We start from the raw sequence: 20,238 nt of genomic DNA, 5'->3' as shown, positions 1-20,238 counted from the left end.
CTCCACCAAAACTGAACTGAACTGCCACTACTAAGCTCTCTTGTGAATTTTGGATCAATTCACCATGGGGAGATGGTTGTTCATCCAATCTCTCTAAATCACCTGAGGGTTTTCGTCTTGGGGCTATTGTTGAAGTAGAAGTAAAGAACCGGGTTCTCAAACCTCTCCACAAAAAGAAAATACAAATCCAAGATGTCTTCCAATGGCCTCCTCCTCCTCTTTTATAGATCTAATGGACCCCTATAGACCTCCTAACTTATTATTATTTTAATCATGAAGCACTTTTCCCTCTTTTGTTTTAATTAAAATATTTTTTTTAATGCAGGAAAAAGGTAAATTGGCCACCATGTCTCATTAGGTCACTGAATCTCACATCTAACCATCCCATCATGTAGATCTTCTCGTTCTGTTCCAACGAGCTATTACACTAAGGTGTCCTATCAAGTATTCCTCCTGGAATGCCACCTTTAGCGTAATTAATTGAGTCAGGCCCAATAATAACTCTATTTTCTAAAAGTTGTCGAAATGCGCCAGAACAAAAGGCAAACTGTGCGGATGATGGAATATACCAAGCGAATGCCATCAAACCTCTCCTCAAAACCCCTCCAAAAGCCCCTGGGCCCGCTGATGACACCAACCTGCACTTGTGACCTATCTACCCCCAACTTTGAAAGTCCATCCTAACCATGTCTACAGAAAAAGGGACATTACAATCCCTGTTTGCAACATGTTTCAAACCATAATTCATATACCACGCAAATATCTCAATATGTGCCTAGTAAGGTTCCTGTAGGACAAGGTGGGAAAAATTAATCATGGGAACATGATTTGCATAGAAGAAAACATTAAAAAAGAAGCTAAAGTGGTGAAAAGGGGACAAGGGTCCTAGGCTAATGAAAAGTCACTTTAAAAATATAAAGTGACTAAAGTGATTTTATTAAAATAAAAGGGTAACATGGTGGCAAAAGTGGCAAATGAGGAGTCTCTCTTTATTCTTGCCTTTGTTGTTAATCTAGGTTGTCATTGATGTCAATATGGCGCTAGCTGAGATGGCAAATATTCTTGAGATGCCTGGTTCCAAATGATGATGTCATAACTCTTGTTTGAAGAAGATGTCAAGCCACGAAGATGTCAAGCAACTAATGAAGAAGTCTTGCCCGAACAAGTCCTTGAACTAACTATAATGTTGTTGAGTGCCAATCATGTGCCTTGATTGGTGATGTAGACCTTAGGTGCCAATATACAAGCCTTTGAAGTGGAAGACTATAATTGATGAAATCATACACGTGATAATGTCATACTCTTTAAAGAATGACCACACTTTGACATAATTGGAAGACTACTTTGGTGTCTTTAACAAATTAATGAAGGCTGCACTAGGACATATTACTGCATTATCATTGAATACATGATGTTGGATACTATCATGATGACATTATTGGTGCAAAACAATGGAGAAGCCATGCTGTCCCAAAACATTCCTCATATTGTTCCAAATATTTTATGCACAGAAATTTAAGGACAGCCACATTAAAAGTTATTTTTCACCTCCTTAGAGGCAGAATCTCACCATGAGACCTACACCATCTTGAAGAGCATAATTTTCACTTTCCAACGAGCTATTACTCAGCCCCAAACTCCAAGTGGTTTGGGAGAAATGATTTTTTGAAGTTAAGTTATTAATTCTGGACATGGAGCCGACCTGAGCAAACCTACCTTGTCGGCCAACAAAAGTGACGTGTCTCTTCATACCTCCTTACAAAAAGACTATTAATACACAGTCCGAGTTTTAGTTTTCATCATTCAATTCGGTGAAGAGTATTACAGGAAGACAGAAAGGTGATAAGTGTTCACATCTCGTGAACCAAGGAGGCCGAAGGAAAAGTTTATGGTTTGGGCATATTTATGTTCTCAAGAAGTAGACCTCGGAAGCTCCAGCAAACCTGTGACTTGTTAAAAACTCGGATTGTTGAGGGCTCAATATATATATATATATATACCTTAAACCTGTTTTGTGGAGCTAGAACAGTGTCCTCGAATCTGAAGCAGCTATCTGTAGAGATATCAAGATAACTCGGTCCTGTGACTTAACACTTGAAGCTCGGATCACCTACAGCACTTCGGCTCTGTGGAAAACTAAATCTATGATAGCTTTGTTTTATATTATGATCACAAATTGTACAAGAACCTGTGACATCTCACTGATGAAGACTCGAACTTAACCTTCAAAAATTTGTGTATACAGTCATCCATTTCTAGCCCGGACTTCAGGACAAGGGTAAGCACAATTGTGGAAGAGCTACAATACTTTGGACCTCAGTCCTGTAGGAGCTCGGTTTTTTTTTGTGGCATCCTTGACAGTCACAACAGCTTGGTGCAGCATGGTGCCAGAATATTATTGCTGAAGTTTTGGTGCAGTAAGGACATTGGTGAAGCTGTGGTGCAGAAGTCTTGGTGCAGTACTAAAATCTTGGTGCAGTGTTGAAGTCTTAGTGCAAGAACATTGGTGCAGAATTGATGAAGAAGTGTGGTGCAGAATAGATGGTGCAGTATGGCATATAAATCCTTGTGTAGAAGTATTGGAACGGTTTGAACAGTAGTCTGGTGCAGTGTGGTGCAAGGACATTTGTAAGGAAGAAATGTCACAATCTAGTGTTGAAGTCTTGGTGCAGCAGTGGTCCAGTAGTTTTGAGATAATTTGGTGTTGAAATATTGGTGCAGTGCAGAAGAGCTAGTGAAAAATTTGGTGCAGACCTTTGGAGGTAATTTGAAGTAATCTTTGGGACTAACCTTGGACCAGATTTGAAGAAGGAGCAGAATTATTATTAGAGCTGGTGCAGAACTTGGTGCAGTTCATTGAAGGCACATTGAAGTGTTGCATTGAAGATCATAATGCAGTGTTGATGTCATGATGAGGTAACTTGAAGAGATTGATTGGGTATTATGAAGAACAGTGGTGACACTTTCTGTATGACAAGGTTGTCATTGATGATGTGATGTGACGATTAAGTGAGGGGATAGATGAAGATTGACAAGGCTCGGTGAAGAAGACTTTGGGAGCCATGAAGTACAACCAAACATATCTTGACAAAGAAAAGCTATAGGATTGGTGTCCTTGGAGTTGGTGCTCCTAAACTCAAGGTTGGTGCCTTGGATAAAATAGGGTCGAAGCCCTAGAGGTCAGAGCCTCGCTAAAGTCCAAGCTGGTGCTTGGCAACAAGTTGAAGCCTGGGAGATTGAAGATTTGTGTCTTCATCTAGGGTTAGAGCCCTATATATATTGTAAGTGATTCATTGTAAAGATTATATTAATAAAAGCATTTATTCCTATTGTTCATTTTGTGTTCTAAATATAATTGATCTAACTGGTAAAAGTAACAATTGAAAAGAAATATTGATTCACCCCCCTCTCAGTATTTCCAACATTTGGTCACTTGAGAAAAAGACATTTGGAGAACTAGTGATGAAGAGTCTAGGGTTTACGGAAACCCTCTTTGTTGGTTTCTAGTTTCGATGTTCAAAGTATACACCCCAGCGAGTTTGGAAGCGAGATCACACAGATTTCACCATTGTGCTCCAATAGGAAAGAAAGCAAAGAAGTAAGTTTTCATGGTGTTATCAATCAATTTCAGCTTTTAACCACGAGTTTTTTGTATCCTCTACACATGTCAAGTTTCCAAGCATTGTGTGAGGGCTAAGTTCTGCCATGTAACAATGGGTCAAGACTGTGAAAGAGAGGTTGCGTTTAGAGTTTTCTGAGGGCCGAAATATCTATTGGTTGTTGACGTTGAGGGCCAAGTCTATTGTGCTTGTTGGTCTTGTCTTTCCAACCTAAAGACTAAGTTTAGAGTTTTCTGAGGCTTGAAATCTCTATTGTTTGTTGAGGTTGAGGGCCAAGTCTATTGTGCTTTCCGGTTGAGTCTTTCTAACCTAACGACTGAGTTTATTTCTACTAAATGAGCGCTGAACCTACTTCATCTCACTGGACAAAGGTAGTATTAAAAAAGGGTCGAGTTCTGCACCTTTAGCGAACTGAGTTTTGTCATTTCGTGGCAGTGAAATTTGTCATCCTTTGACGCTAAGATTATTACCCTTTTGCTCGCCGAGATAGTTGTTATATAGGTTTGTTCGTGGGCTACTTTCATGGTTTCCTGACGACGAGTTACAGCCAATCTAAGGAGGACAATTTGTTGCCCATGAGGAACGAGTTTCCCATTTCTATTTGTTAGTTATTGTAGCATCGGATGTGTTCTAGCCTTGAAACTTTGTGGAGAGGATAGAATGCATGAGATCTCCAGAAAATCAGAAATCATTTCTAGAAATTCAACCTAGAAATGACTTAATTAGATTATTAATGAATTTGTTAAATATTTCCTAAGTCTAAACTTAGAGAATATGACTAATTAATCAGAATTAATTAAGTTATGGTGTGAATGTTCTATAAACTCACACAGATCGACTTTAAGTTAATCCTAGCCATCGATTAAGATCTAATCTTGGTCATTGAAGTCTCAACAGAGCATTATAAGAAGAAGTCAATGGGGCTTGGAAAAATCACTTCAGCAATTTGATTTCATGAGCAGATCAATTTCTGAGTAGCAGCATTTAGTTGTCGAACAGAGAGCCAGAGAAATCAAAGCAGTGAGAGAGGGGCAGGGGTAGTGAAGCCAGAGGAAGGATTCCAGTTGTGGAGAGGCGGAGGAGCCACAAGGAGGTTGACGCAAAGCAGCGCAGTAACCTCTAGAGGCAAGTTCGAAATTGTTGGGGAGAAGCAAAGTTTCAGTGCTAGAAGCTGGGCAGAGGTTCCAGAGGCTAGGAGAGACATTTTCCCAGACAATAGCAGACCATACGGCTTGAGGAGAAGTTGTTCTGCGCTGAGTGCAGAAGTGACTACACTAGGGTGACGCACTGACTATGCAGAGCCAATTTCGATGGCTCAATTTGAGTTGAGGTCGGAGCAAGGATTTGCCTGTGGAGTGACGAAATTCAATACTAGATTTTTCTTGCCAGTTCTTCTCTTTAGGATTTCCAGTTTCGGAATCCAATTGTACTCAAATTATTTCACTATTGCATAATAATAAAACCCTCAGCTGCTACATTGGTTTTCCTAAGTTGGGTTTTCTCGGGGACTTTTGTCCAAAAATAACTGTGTTATTTTATGTGTGTGCTAGTATTTCTTCCAGGGTTTATTTCTTCCACATTTTTATTTATGTAGGTTGCAGTGTGATTTATTCAATATTTGCTATAGCAAACAATAAATAAATTGTTAAATTAATTAACAATTAGGAGAATAATTTCCAGCTGTTGCAAAAGGATTCGGGTTTTGGAATTTTCACATGGTATCAGAGCGCATATGATCAGCGGGAGAGCTCAATAGCGAAGGAAGAGGGAGTTTCTCTCTTCGAAGAGGACAGCAAATCGAAACCCCAAACGCAGCGTAGTCGCCTTGGCCAAAAGGTCGAATTTCTTGAGAAGAACCATTTTTTCTGAGAGGGGGATAGAAAAAAAAATCAATCTCTCCAGATCGAGGGATTCCAGAGGTAGAGGGAGCAGCCAAAATTTTCGCAGAGCAGATCTCCAGCTGGAAGCAGTAGTTTTGCAGCAGTTTGCTAGAGCAAATAGTGCCAAGTGGAAGAAGAGCACACATTGAGGGAAAATTTTCCTCGGGGAACTTCTAGTCTCAAGAAGTTCGATTTCCCTTGCAAATCAACAGTCGTTGTGAGCAGAGTTTCTCACTCCAGAAGGGAGTGTGAATAGCCTAGCAGCAGCTGAGCAAAAGGGAAGAGGAGATTTTCAACATTGTTGAGATGGCCACTGCGGGACTTCGAGATCAGGACAGGTTGGATGGTGCTTCCAACTATGTCATCTGCAAGGCAAGGATGTCCTTCCTTCTTTATCAATATGGCCTGAATCCTTTCATAGATGCAGTGGTAACTATCCCCACGGATGCAGATCAGCTGAAGGAGTACAGAAATGAGATGGCGCGGCCGAAGAGGTTGATCCTTGATGGTGTTCGGGATCACATTGTTTCACACATAGCTAGCAAGGGACTGCTAGAGAAATGTGGGAGACTCACCACATTGTACCAGAGCACTTCCGAGTAGCAAAAGATGTACTTAGAGAAAAAGTTGAGATGCACTGGGATGCAGAAAGGGGAACACATAGACCCCTTCCTTACCAGGATTCAAGAGATTCAAGACTAGCTTGCAGTTGTTGGAGCAGCGCCTCAACCCACAGAGCTAGTGCGATCGGCACTCTAACAATGTCCCCGAGGAGTGGCAAGTATTTGTCCAACGTATCTTGGGCAAAGACACCTTGCCAAGATGGGACAGGATGTGGGTTGATTTGCAACAGGAGGAGTTGAGACAAGATCTAGCGAAGAGCTCCATCAGTAGAAGCAATAGCGGATCAAAGCAGGTGAAGGAGGAGGAGAATGTGACCCTTCAATCAAAGGGTTCCAGTCAGGGACAAGGGGGAAGAGAAAGAAGAAGAAAGACTTGTCGAAGGTCAAGTGCTTCAGGTGTGGTGAGCTCAGTCACTACAATACCCAGTGTCCTCTCAGGAAGAAGGACAAGGACAAGAAGCAAGATCAGCAGGCAACATCAGCAAAGATTGATAGGTTGTCCTCCTGGCTGGAACAAGACTTCGCCATGTTTGCTAACATACCCCCAGGAATGAAATGGGGTGACTTGGTTTTGTCGCCTCAAAGTGGTACAGATGGGCAGGATTCATAAGGAAGTCTGCCTCTTGAATCAATACCTTGCTATGGGAGCCACAGTATTTTGTAGTAGGATGGATCACTGGCAGTAGATGCAGCCAGATGCCAGAATGAGAGATGCAGAGTCTAGTTGCAGTTAGATGTTGGGGAGCGGAGTGCAGAGTTGGCAACAGTGCAGGAGGCACAGTGTAGAGTCAGCAGCAGCGCAGATGCATCAGTGACAGCGCAGATGCCTCAATGACAGCGCAGATACTAGCAGTAGTCAGAGACTCGCGAGAAAGATGCATCATATTGATCACAGTTGATTAAGTATTTAGGATGCTTTTCAGTTGCAGATCTTGCAATTGCAATAGCAACGAATGGAGAGGGAGTTACAGTGCAGATGCAAAGTTGGCAGTAGTATGGTAGTGTCAACAGCAACAAAAATGCAACATCAGAGTTGCACAATGGTTGGTGGGCAACAACAGCCATACATCAGCAGCGTGACAAGAGATGATGCAGAGACAAGGTATTGCTACAAGGGGCAGCAACACTAGAACACATTCCTCGCTAAGAGGGAGTTTTAGTTTTTGTAGCATCAGATGTGTTCTAGCATTGAAATTTTGTGGAGAGGCTAGAATGCATGAGATCTTCAAAACCCATAAATCGTTTCTAGAAATTCCGCCTAGAAATGACTTAATTAGATTATTAGTCAGTGTTTTAAATATTTCCTAAGTCTAAACTTAGGGAATATGACTAATTAGTCAGAATTAATTAAGTTATGGTGTGAATGTTCTAGAAACTCACACAGATTGACTTTAACTTAATCTTAGCCATCGATTAAGATCTAATCTTGGTCGTTGGAATCTCAACAGAGGATCATAAGAAGAAGTTGATGGGGCTTGGAGAAATCACTTATGCAGTTCTATTTTATGAGCAGATCGATTTCCTGAGTAGCAACATTCAGTTGCCGGAGAGAGAGCCAGAGAAATCGAAGCAGTGAGAGAAGCGCAAGGGCAGTGAAGCCGGAGGAAGGATTCCAGTTTCGGTGAGTGCATTTGCAGAGAGGCAGAGGAGCCACAGTGAGGCTGACACAGAGCAGCGCAATAGCCTCTAGAGGCAATTTCGAAATTGCTAGGGAGAAGCAGAGTTTCAGTGCCAGAAGCTGGGCAGAGGTTCCAGAGGCAAAGAGAGATTTTCCCAGACAACAACAGACCAGACAGCTTGAGGAGAAGTTGTTCTAAGCTGAGTGCAGAAGTGATTGCGCTAGGGTGATGTAGTGACTGCACAGAACCAGTTTGGACGGCTCAATTTGAACTGAGGTCAGAGCCCGGATTTCCCTGTCGAGTGAGCAAATTCCTCACTAGATTTTTCTTTCGAGTTTTTCTTTGTAGGATTGTCAGTTTCGGCATCCACTTGTACTCAAATTATTTTTCACTGTTGCATAATAATAAAGCCCTCAGTTGCTGCACTGGTTTTCTCACGTTGGGTTTTTCCGGGGACTTTTGTCCAAAAATAATTGTGTTATTTTATGTGTGTGTTAGTATAGCTTCCAACGTTTATTTCTTCCGCAGTTTTATTTATGTAGGTTCTAGTGTGATTTATTCAATACTTGTTGTAGCAAACAGTAAATAAATTGTTAAATTAAATTAACAATTAAGAGAATAATTTCTAGTTGTTGCAATAGGATTTGGGTTTTCGAATTTTCACACTCTTGATTGAGTAAACCTGTTGTACATATTAGAGGCATTCCTTGGTTTATATGTGTGGGATTGTGGGAGCTGAGTACATTTTGGAGCCATTGTTAAAGATTGTTGTATTGTTGATATATCTCTAGACTTCATATCATTCATTTACAGCTCTAAAGGCACCACAGACTCGCTGGTATTTATTATTTATTATTTATTTCCTTTTACATTGTTGGACTGTACTTATCAGTGGTGTTTACCCCTCTCTGAGTTTAATATAAATTATGTTCTACAGGATTGGAGTACTTTCATGACGAATTTGTGCAACTGTGTTCATTTTGTTTGGAATAAAAATACAAAGACACATCTACAACCATTTGCATGCAAAGTGTTTGACGACACACTTCTAAGACAAACTCAACAAAACTCAGAAAAATCAGTGGAGAAAATTGGGATATTCTGGGAGAGCATCTTATACACCTGCTGAAGAAATTTGGCTTGAGCTAGACAAGGCAGAGAGGGGTATTACTAGTGAGTGGAGATGCTTGTTAGACATGGACACCCTAGGTGAAGTGGCCTCATGGGTACCCAACATGGGTTATACAAGGGACAGAAACAATTAATAGATGTAAACAATAGATCTCTACTAGCACATGAAGAGACCGATGGCTTGAGCACTATTGGACCATAAGAAGGCTGAGGAGGAAATTCTCTTAATGTTGGATGAACTCAAGCTTTACATGAATAATACCCTGGACAGATGAATGAAGTGATCGAGGACTATCTCAACTCCCCACCAGACCCGGGCAGCTTCCCTCAGCATGGAAAGGAACCCATCGAGTTGGAGCCTTCAAACTCTTCTTAGCTTCATGCTCTATTGCTGTTACTACTGTGTTTACTTTTGGTTTTATGTTTATTAGATAGATAGTTATAGTTGGATAGATAGTTATAGTTGCATAGATAGCATCTAGGCATGGATGACAAAATTCTCAGTTGTTTACTTTCGATCTGGTTTTAAAACTCAGATGATTAAAAGTTCAAGATTTTGCCACTGGTCTGGTTAACGAGTTGCAGAGCAAGGCAAAACAAAACTATGGTGTATGTATATTTTTGATCGATAAATAGAACCTTAAATTTACCTTAGAAAAAAAAACAAGCAATTTTGTTTCTTCACCTTTTCCAGTTCCTATTCATGGAATTGATTTTATTCTTTAATCATGCAACCTTAGTGTCAAAAAAATTAATGATGGATAAATTACCTCCCATATTTTTATGGGACTGATTTATGTAAAAAGGTCATCTTTTATCTAGCCAATTGATCATACAAAGCTAATTTCTCTACCACTACAGTATAATTGATGCCTCCTTAACCATTGCTGTAAGATCCCCGACCACTTAGGAAGCATATGACAGAGTTCGCTAGCCTAGCAAGGTTCCCGTAGGCTAAGGCGGGGAAAATTCAATAAGGGGACTTAATTCGCCTAGGGTAACATTATAAAAGTCTAAACGATGAAAAGCGGGGCATTTTCTAGGCAAGTGAAAAGTCACTTTAATTTTATAAAATGAAAATATTATAAAGTAACTTTACAGAGTAACTTTATAAAGTTAACTGTAAAATGATAGCAAAAGTGTTCATAAGTTTATAAAAGAGAAAAATGAGAAGACTCCTCATTCATTCACTTGCATTTTGAGAAAATGAGCTCTTGGACAGTTTTGGAGAAGAAGCTTAGGGTTTGGGAAACCCTAACCACCATTACTAGTTTTGGTGTTGACACTATGCACCCTAACTGGCTCAAAGAGTGGAATCATGTTGATTTGGGGTAGCATCGGATGTGCTCTAGCCATGAAATTTGGTGGAGAGGTTGGGGCACATGAGATCTTCAATACCCAGAAAGGGTTTGGGCAGATTCTAAACCGTTCAGGAGATATTAAAATAATTAATATTTTTAATGGAGTCCCTAAGTCTAAACTTAGGGAAAATAAAATATTAATATGTATTAATCTGAAATTGTGTTAGAATGGTCTAAAAGACATTGATCAAACCAAATCTAATCTTAGTCGTTGATTAGGGACATAATCTCGGTCGTTGATATGTCAACAGTAAAAGTATAAGAGGGGGCTTGAGGGTCACTTGGAGAATACACCAGAGTGATCAGTCATTCTATTCTCTAGAGCGGGGTTTGCTAAGAGAGATAGAATTAGTGATCGGGAGTTGCCGCTGAGGGTCATTAAGTACAGAGAGACAAAGAGGCAGAGATAGTGCCAGGAGAGCAGCGCAGTAGTCGGGGAGAGTGACGCAAAATCAGCCAGGCCTCACGCAAAGGTAGCCGAGAGCTATGCAAACCCTCAGAGAGGCCAGCGTTGCTGACGCAAAGGGCCAGAGGGATGACACAGGGCCTCCTAAGGCTGACGCAGACCCATCCGGGGTGACACAAGACTAGCGCTGGGCAGAGAGGGGCTGACGCAGTCCAGAGAGAGGTTGACACTGGGGTTTCTGGGGCAAATTGGTGCTGAGTAGCTACCGGAAGGATTATCCGGGGTTTCAGCCAGGAGATTTGTCAGAAACTAAGAGGTATTACTACCAAGGAAATTCTTTGTTGGGTAGGCCAGTTTCAGCTCCCAGATTGTACTCTAATATTGCTTACTAAGAAAACCCTCAGATAGTTGCACCGGTTTTCCCACATTGGGTTTTTTCGGGGACATTAGTCCAAAAATAATGGTGTCATATGGTGTGATTGTTTCTGTTTCCTTTAGTTGTTGATCTGTAATATGTTAAGCATGCACTAGTGTTTACTTTCAGTATTTACATTGTAAATAACTTGTTAAGTAAAATAACAAGTAGGTAGGAATAAATCAGATAAAGTGCATGGAGGGCTTCTAACTAAGTAGACTTAGAAACTTCAACATGGTATCAGAGCGTGATTGCAGATCACAGGAGGACTAAGGACATCATCCAAGCGGAGCAATAGCAGTAGAAAACAATTGTCCCAAGGTGACAAAAGTTGTTTCTAGCAAAGCAACAAAGGAAGGGTGATGCAGTGCCTATGTCATCAAGGGTGAGTTGGGAAGAGGTGGCGCAGAGGCTAAGGAAGACAAAGGGAGCCTCACGCAAAGCCACGCAGTAGCTGGGAGGGCTGACGCAGTTGCCTGAGGAGGCCGGGTTGCTAATGTCGGGATTGCGCAGAGCCTAGGAGCTCTCACCTTTAGGTCGTTGGAGTTTAGAAAGCTATGGGAATATTGCAGAATGGAGCTGGTGAGGTACTGTAGTTAGAACAGTACTTGACAGAGCAACGCCAAGAGGAGTTGCTACCGAGGGTTTCTAGCCGAGGAACCCGAATCAGTGGTGCGGTTGCACAAGATGATTAGAGTAGGGGGCATCTCTCAGAAGGATTTCCAGGGGGGAAATCAGGTCCCAGAGGGAGTCCAGAAGAGAACTTCCAGACGGGAAGTAGAGACTCAGAGGAGTCGAACAGATAACTTCTAGGAGGGAAGTAGAGGAGCATCATGGCACTACACAGAGTAGGAGACCACGATAGACTGGACGGAGTGTCGAACTTCGCAGTTTGGAAGACCAGAATCTTATACATACTTGACAGAAATCGCGTCAAGAACTTCGCCTTGAAGGTAATAGCTATCCCAGTCGACCCCAATGATAACGACAAGTATGAGGAGGCAATGGCGAGGGCTAAGAGCATCATCCTTGACGGGGTCAAGGATCATGTAGTACTAGTACCACACATTGTCGAGAAGGAAACGACATTTGAGATGTGGGAGGGTCTCAAGAAATTGTACCAGCATACTTCTGTGTAGAGAAGAATGCTACTTGAGAATCAGTTGAGGTCGTATCAGATGAAGAAGCGAGAACCGATTGACACCTTCCTCGAAGGACTAAATGAGATCCGAGATCAGTTGACTACTATAGAAGCCACATCGGATCAAGAGTTAATGGTGAGGGCAGCCCTGAATGATGTCTCAAAAGACTGGGAGGTATTTGTCCAGAGTATACTGGGCAGAGGGACTCTCCCACCTTGGGACGAGATGTGGGCAGCTCTTCGCTAGGAAGAGATCAGACGACAGTCGAAGACAGGTAGCAGCAGCAAGGGGATCAAAGTCAAGCAAGAGGAGGAAGATGTTGCCCTAGCATCTGAGGGAACGCAGGAAAAGCAGAAGAAGAAGGATCTCTCCAAGATCAAGTGCTTCCACTGTGGGGAACTGGGTCATTATGCGACCCAGTGTCCAAGGAAGAAGAGCAAGGGAGAGTCTTCTGAGACTAAGGCAGCGCCAACAAGGGCAAAGAAGGAAGTTTTGACAGACGATGACTATGCCATGAGTGCACACGCACCACTTGAGCGGAAGTGGGGAGACATCAAGCTGTAGTCAGGCGGACTATAGGCAATGAGGGTTAGGATCCTCGAGGTATCCAGCCTCTTGGATTAGACCTTGCTATGGAGCCTCAAAGAGTAGCAGCAAAACTGGCTGAGTCGGGTAGAGATGGATGCGGATGGAGCAGCAGAGAGAGCTACAGTGCAGGAGTCCCAAGGCAGTGCAAGGTTAGCAAGCTGCAACAACGCGAGGCTAGCAGGAGTTTTGCACCAGTGCAGGATGGCATAGAGAGGTGTGCAACAGTGCGAGATGCAGGGAGTTGTTGCAGCAACGCATAGGTCAGAGAATGAGCACTTGTCAACAACAGAGGGAGCTTTAGCATTAGTGGGTGTCTCTAGCCCAATAGGGAGGTCAGATTGGGAGATCAGTTACTTACTTCTCAGTAACTGAGTTGCAGTGCAACAGTGGGCAGCACGATGCAACATGATGAGAGGAGGTGCAGTGCTGGGAGAAAAGGACCAGCAGTAGCATGGATGAAGAGGGAGTTGTCGTACAGATGCAGCCGTGGCAGTGGCAGAACCATGGGCAACAGTACAGGATGCAGCAATGTAGATGATGTTGGGTAGGAAGGCCTAGCATCAGCACAGGTACCGATGTCGGATGATCAAAGTAATACTCAGTGAGGAGTATTGCTAGAGCACAGCCCTCACTAAGAGGGAGCGTTGATTTGGGGTTGCATCGGATGTGCTCTAGCCACGAAATTTGGTGGAGAGGTTGGGGCACATGAGATCTCCAATACCCAGAAAGCGTTTGGACAAATTCTAAACAGTTCAGGAGATATTAAAATAATTAATATTTTTAATGGAGTCCCTAAGTCTAAAATTAGGGAAAATAAAATATTAATGTGTATTAATATGAAACTATGTTAGAATGGTCCAAAAGACATGGATCAAACCAAATCTAATCTTAGCCGTTGATTAGGGACTTAATCTCGGCCGTTGATATGTCAACAGGTAAAGTATAAGACGGGGCTTGAGGGTCACTTGGAGAATACACCAGAGTGATCAGTGATTCTATTCTCTAGAGCGGGGTTTGCTAAGAGAGATAAAATTAGTGATCAGGAGTTGTGGCTGAGAGGCATTGAGTATAGAGAGACAAAGAGGCAGAGATAGTGTCGGGAGAGCAGCACAGTGGTTGGGGAGATTGACGCAAAGCCAGCCAGGGCACACGCAGGGCCACGCAGAGGTAGCCGAGAGTTGCGCAGACCCTCAAGGAGGCCAGCGTTACTGATGCAGAGGGCTAGAGGGCTGATGCAAGGCGTTCTGAAGCTGACGCAGACCCATCAGGGGTGACGCACGGCCAGCACTAGGCAGAGGGGCTGACGTAGTCCAAAGAGAGGATGACACTAGGGTTTCTAAGGCAGATTGGTGCTGAGAAGCTACCGGAAGGATTATCCGAGGATTATTCGAGGTTTGCTAAGAGAGATAGAATTAGTGATCAGGAGTTGCAGCTGAGAGGCATTGAGTATAGAGAGATAGAGAGGCAGAGATAGTGTCGGGAGAGCAGCGCAGTGGCCGGGGAGATTGACGCAAAGCCAACCAGGGCGCACGCAGGGCCACGTAGAGGTAGCTGAGAGCTGCGCAAACCCTCAAGGAGGCCAGCGTTGCTGATGCAGAGGGCCAGAGGGCTGACGCAGGGCGTTCTGAAGTTGATGCAAACCCACTAGGGGTGACGCACGGCCAGCACTAGGCAGATAGGGGTTGACGCAGTCCAAAGAGAGGATGACACTAGGGTTTCTAAGGCAGATTGGTGCTGAGAAGCTACCGGAAGGATTATCCGAGGTTTTAGCGAGGAGATTTGTCAGAAACTAAGAGGTATTACTACCAAAGAAATTCTCTGTTGGGTAGGCCAATTTCAGCACCTAGATTGTACTCTGATATTGCTTAATAAGAAAACCCTCAGATAGTTGCACCGGATTTCCCACATTGGGGTTTCCCGGGGACATTAGTCCAAAAATAATGGTGTCATATGGTGTGAATGTTTCTATTTCCTTTAGTTGTTGATCTGTAATATGTTAAGCATGCACTAGTGTTTATTTTCAGTATTTACATTGCAAATAACTTGTTAAGTAAAATAACAAGTAGGTAGGAATAATTCAGATAAAGTGCATGGAGGGTTTCTAACTAAGTAGATTTAGAAACTTCAACAAATCACACAGATTTCACCATCGGGATTCAAGGGAGAAAATGATTTGCAGGAGACATTGAGGTAGAGAAGTGTTATCAGTGGATTTTATTTTCTTATATAGTGTTTTCCATCTCATTGTGACAGACTGAAGATTTCCAAAGAAAGGCTGGAAGACCAAGTTCAGATCTGAGCCTCAGGGACAAGTTTGTCAAAGGACAAAGCCAAAAACCCAGTCTTTGAAGGGTCCACAAGTTTGCTGGAAAGAGGTCAAATATCCTGTTGTGGGCAGACCAAACAATATTCAGAAAAGGGGATGAGTTTCACTTCAGTGGGAGGTCGAGTTTCATCCTACAGCTGGACTGTGTAGTGGGTACACCAGAACAGCATATTGCTGCTACAAGGAAATCATTTCCCTCATGTTTGAGTGCCAGGGGGTCCATATTCCAGTTCTGAGCATTTTTCCATGTATGGGACAAGTCTATTCCAGATGAAATCGAAGTTTCAATGGCTGTAACTCATGATTGAGGGCAAAGCTTGCTTGTGCATGTTTGTGGAGTGGTTGAACGAAGTATCTTTGAGATAGTTGCTCAATCGCTGAAGTGTTCAAGCGCTAGAAGAGACCCTGAGTTGCTGCATGCTTGCTGAACTGGACGTGTGGCTTCACCTTGAAAATATGAACTGTTAGCTTTACACCTGAGCAGCATATCTCTGGATTAAAAGTGTTGGAATATTATCTCAAGAGGACTGTATTATATATATTTCTGTTGGCAGCCACTTATACCAGGTTCTTCTCATTTTTCCTGTGTATCGTATTCTTACCCAAGTGACAATGTAATTGCTATATTTTTAAATACACTATGGGTTTTTCTATACTGGGACAGACCACTTTTAGTGATGCACTTTTATATTTCAAGTGACAAATATTATGATGGGTATTTCTCTTGGATTGGATCATTTGTATAAGCCTCTATTCAGCTCTGTGCATTAACTGTTGTCAAACAAACGAGGAAATTCACCTACAGCACTCTGCCATCAAACTCTTTGACTAAACACTTCCCTGGAAAATTTTCATTAACTCAGAAAAACTCAGTAGTAATTGGTGCCATTTCCGAGAAGAAATCTTACATTTGACAAGCAGTTGTTCCATCCATTCTATCAGTTGTGTGCTTGTAAATTCTTAGAACAGTTTTTAGAGAAATGAACAATCCTTCTATTACAATATATAAAATTTCATAATGGGCTCCTAGTTGTTCCCTGTTTTAGAAGGTTCTTGGTAGGCTATAATCCCAAGGTTCACCCTTTCAGGTATGGAAATTTTTTTCTTAAGAATAGACTTGCACCATAAACAGAAGTTATAATCCTCACTACTACTTTTGCAAACCATTCTAGTATTAGGTTCGTTGGTTATTAAATCAAAATATTCAATCCCCCACTGGAATGGATCGCAACCTACATGTATAACAATTAAGTTATCAAAATGATTTACAGAATAAAAGCCTACATACAGATAGATCAGATGTTGCTGTAGAAACATGTTCACCCTGAAGCTTAGGCGATTTCTCAAGGCAGCCTATAACTTGCTGGAAAAGATTACGCAATTCTGCATCAATGTCCAGAGCTACCATCCCTGGGCTCCCAAGCAAGAAGCGGATTCTCTCTGCAGCCGATGCCAGATATGCCAAGGCATATCCCCTGATAGCTGCATTGTCAAGATAGTGAGAAGTTCAGCTGAATTGTTATATCATTTTCTTTATCATTTCTGAAATTTCACATGCCTAGAAAATTCAGTATTTGCTTCATTTAAAAATTCATAAAACAATGTTCTACCGTGTTTGAAAGAACTTCAAAGGATGCTTGAACAAAATCCACTGACACTCTAAAAAATGGAACAAAAATTTCTGACTGTAGTTATGTTTTATGCCCATGATGCATTAGAAATGAAATTGTATAATTGCCCTCAAGTGACCAAATGATCAAAACTAAGAACAGCATCTGACGACAGCAAACGGAGTGCCCATTGCATCTCTGAAGCAATCTAAAATCTAGGTTTGAGAAGAAAGAAACAGTAAAATTGGACACTGAGCAAAGCAAATGATGCTGAAGATATTCTATCATAGAAATTTTAAACCCTACAAAAGAATTAAGGGACTACAATCATCAGCCCCACGATAAATTTTGGTGAAAAAAATGTTGTAAGGAAATCATATCCAAGAAGATATTTCAATTAGTGTAACATGAATCAGCGATTGTTCGTGAGTGCTCGCGAGTATAAATCGGCTCGACATACAAACGATTCAATTCAAAACTCTGCAAGTCAAACTCGCATTGACCGAGTTTGACTCGCGAGTCTGCGATTTCCCCGACTTTCCCGTGTTTTTGGCGTTTTATTCCCGATTTCCGATTTCGTTTAGGGTCACTACATCTCGTTGCCGCCAGTTTCTAAACGTTAAAGCGTTTCGGGTTTGCAGAGACATTGCGTTAGTTTCCCAAACTTTGCAGTTTGCACCGACTCCGCATTCCATAGTCGACGCATTCCAGACTTTGCTAGGACGCCACAGGTTTTGCAGAGACGTTGAGGCATTTCGGGCTTGCAAACACGCTGCGTTAGTTTTCCAAACTTTGCAGTTTGCACCGACGCCGCATTCCATAGACGTCGCATTCCAGACTTTGCTAGGGCGCCACGGGCTTTGCAGAGACGCTGAGACGAGCGACGCTGAGACAAGCGACGAGTGAACAAGAAGCCCGTGGAAGCATTACAGTTAAATTATGAAGTTTCTTTTACGGTTTTACATAAAAATAACTATTGGTAGAAGAGAAGTATAATATTTATCTACAGATAGTTGAACAGATCCCTGATGTCCCGAGCACGCACCTTAGAGCCCTCTCAACTCGACTCTGAAAATCATCTTTTGATGCTCTTATAGAGTGAGAGATAAAGATAATTGCTCGACGTGTATCTGGTATAGTTGATGTGCAGAACCTTCTCTATACTTGCTATGAGAAGCTTCTAGATGTATTCTAAAAAAGTTCAGCCATGGCAGATAAGATACGGCCTATAAAAGGTACACTAATGCTTTCAATGAAGACCTTGCATAGAAACAAGGGAGTTGCATTCTGACTTGTTACCACTTTTCAGCACTATCTTCAAAATTGGATGAGAGACAAGTCAGCCCATAAGGAGGGCACACCTATTGTTACTGTTTCTATCACGTGAGAGTGCCACTTTTGGGTTTGATCAAGGCTCCTTTGTGTTTGTGATGGGGTTTGAACTTTGAAGTCAAGAGTTGGCTTTGGGATGGATTTCCATGCATAACTGGGCTTTTTCCTTCACCTGTTTTTCCCATTGATCTGAGTCCCTATACTCCAGCATGATATGCATAGTGACTGGTCCTGCTCTTGGGATTTTCTTGAAGTCTATTCAACAGACAGACATGGTCGACTCTAGACTCTAGAGAGACAGTGGTTTAAAATTTAAATATGCACATCTGAAGGTCCATCTTCATACTCTCCAAACTTGTTGAGCAACTGTAGTCAAAAGTTTTTAACTATTATCAAACATAATGGAAAGCATTGCATACTTTTGACTAGAATCATACATGAAAATTTGTTTTATTAAAATATAGGACAGCACATAAATTATCACGCTTGCATATACATCATTTGAGTCTCAATGGATGATTCAATAAGCACATATATGGAATTTTTAATTTTAATCTTTTATTGTCTTTTACTGTTTACAGGAGCCAAATTAAACAAAAGGTAGTGGGCACGACTCCAAATCTTAACAGAATACACAATTTAAACACAAGTCCAAAACAACAACAATGCCGAGGGAGAAGGACTTTTTGCTTGGGCTTATTATGACAAGATTCCCGGAGAAGCCAAGCTCCTTTGTAAATTTTGCAAAGCGAAATGTAGTGGAGGCATTTATAGATTCAAGTTCCACCTTGCACAAATACCTAGACATGATATAGATCTTTGCAACAAGGTTGACGAAAATGTCAAACACCAAGCAACCTTGACCATTGATATGTTGCGTCAGCATAATGCCAAGAAAGCAAAGCAAAACATTGAAATAGGAACTCTTGGAGTTGATGGTTTTTCTTCCACTACCCCCTTGTCACCTCCCTCTATTGAATCCTCAATGTTGTTCCCAAGTTTCCCACACATGCCTCCAAGTCCAAGTCAAACTCAAGGCCAAATGAATCCTCCTTCCTTCAACACTGGAGGTGGAAACATAAACACCTTTTTTGCTCCCCGCACAAAACCCGGTTCCCAACCTACCTTGGATGCCACTGGTTGGAAAAAAATCCATAGTCAGGCAAAGAAGGCCATTGCTAACTTTTGGTACTATTCTGACATACCTTTCCACTATGCCAGAAGTCCTTATTGGCAAGCTATGATTGATGCAGTTGCTATTGCAGGTCCAGGGTTCAAAGCCCCTTCATCAGAGAGCCTTAGGACAAATTTGTTGTTAGAGAGTGTTGAAGATGTCATGTTTGTGCTATCTAAGTTTCATTCATCATGGGTAGAAACAGGGTGCACCATCATGAGTGATGGATGGACAGATCAGAGGAATAGAACTTTAATAAATTTCCTTATATCTTGTCCAGCAGGCACAATGTTTCTCAAATCAGTGGATGCTTCAGACAAGGTTAAGACTGCCCAACTTATTTGTGAAATGATGGAGAAAGTCGTTCAAGAAGTGGGAGAAGAACATGTTGTACAAATTGTCACCGATAATGCAGCTAATTATATGGCTGCTGGTAGACTTTTTGAGATTAGACACCCCACTATTTTTTGGACCTCTTGTATTGCCCATTGCATAGATCTAATGCTTGAGGACATTGGTAAGCTTCATTGGATACATGAGGTTGTGGAGAAGGCAAAATCCACAACCAAATACCTATACAACCACACTATTGTCCTAAACACCATGAGAGAATACACTGAAGGTAAAGAAATTGTTCGACTTGCAGTGACTAGATTTGCAACAAATTTCATATCTTTGCAATCTGTGGTTGAGCAAAAGATAAATCTGAAGAGGATGTTCTTGGGACCTGAGTGGATGGCATGTAAACATTCCAAGACCCTTGAAGGCATTGAAATTGTTGCACTTGTGTTTAATGATGGTTCCTAGAAAGATGCCGAAGAGATCATTGATGTGATGGAGTCCCTCTTTAGAGTTCTCGGGTACTTCAAGTCTTTTAACTTTTTCATTTTTAAAATTTCATTTCAAGCTTCTTTTTATTTACAATGTTTCATATTTCTTTAAATTTGAATGCTTGAACTTTCAGGATAGTTGATGGTGACAAACCCACTATGGGTTACATTTATGAGGCGT

At 41.8% G+C, this 20,238-nt stretch overlaps 1 protein-coding gene across 2 annotated transcripts in view; it reads right to left on the bottom strand.

Annotated features, from left to right (window-relative positions):
• The window catches only part of GRL (transcription activator), a 380,056-nt gene that overhangs the window by 101,160 nt on the left and 258,658 nt on the right, over positions 1 to 20,238 (bottom strand). For both annotated transcript variants that reach the window (XM_089373054.1, XM_089373053.1), the window contains one exon: positions 16,400 to 16,593. In XM_089373054.1, coding sequence (XP_089229180.1) covers positions 16,400 to 16,593 — 194 coding nt within the window. The remainder of the gene's footprint in view (positions 1 to 16,399; positions 16,594 to 20,238) is intronic.

This window comes from Pinus tabuliformis, chromosome 8 (assembly GCF_031772625.1).
Source record: "Pinus tabuliformis cultivar Carrire ecotype Pingquan chromosome 8, CPIR1, whole genome shotgun sequence".
NCBI lineage: Eukaryota > Viridiplantae > Streptophyta > Pinopsida > Pinales > Pinaceae > Pinus > Pinus tabuliformis.
The sequence above is the reverse complement of the archived record's forward strand: the minus strand, read 5'-3'. Positions and strand labels throughout refer to the sequence as shown.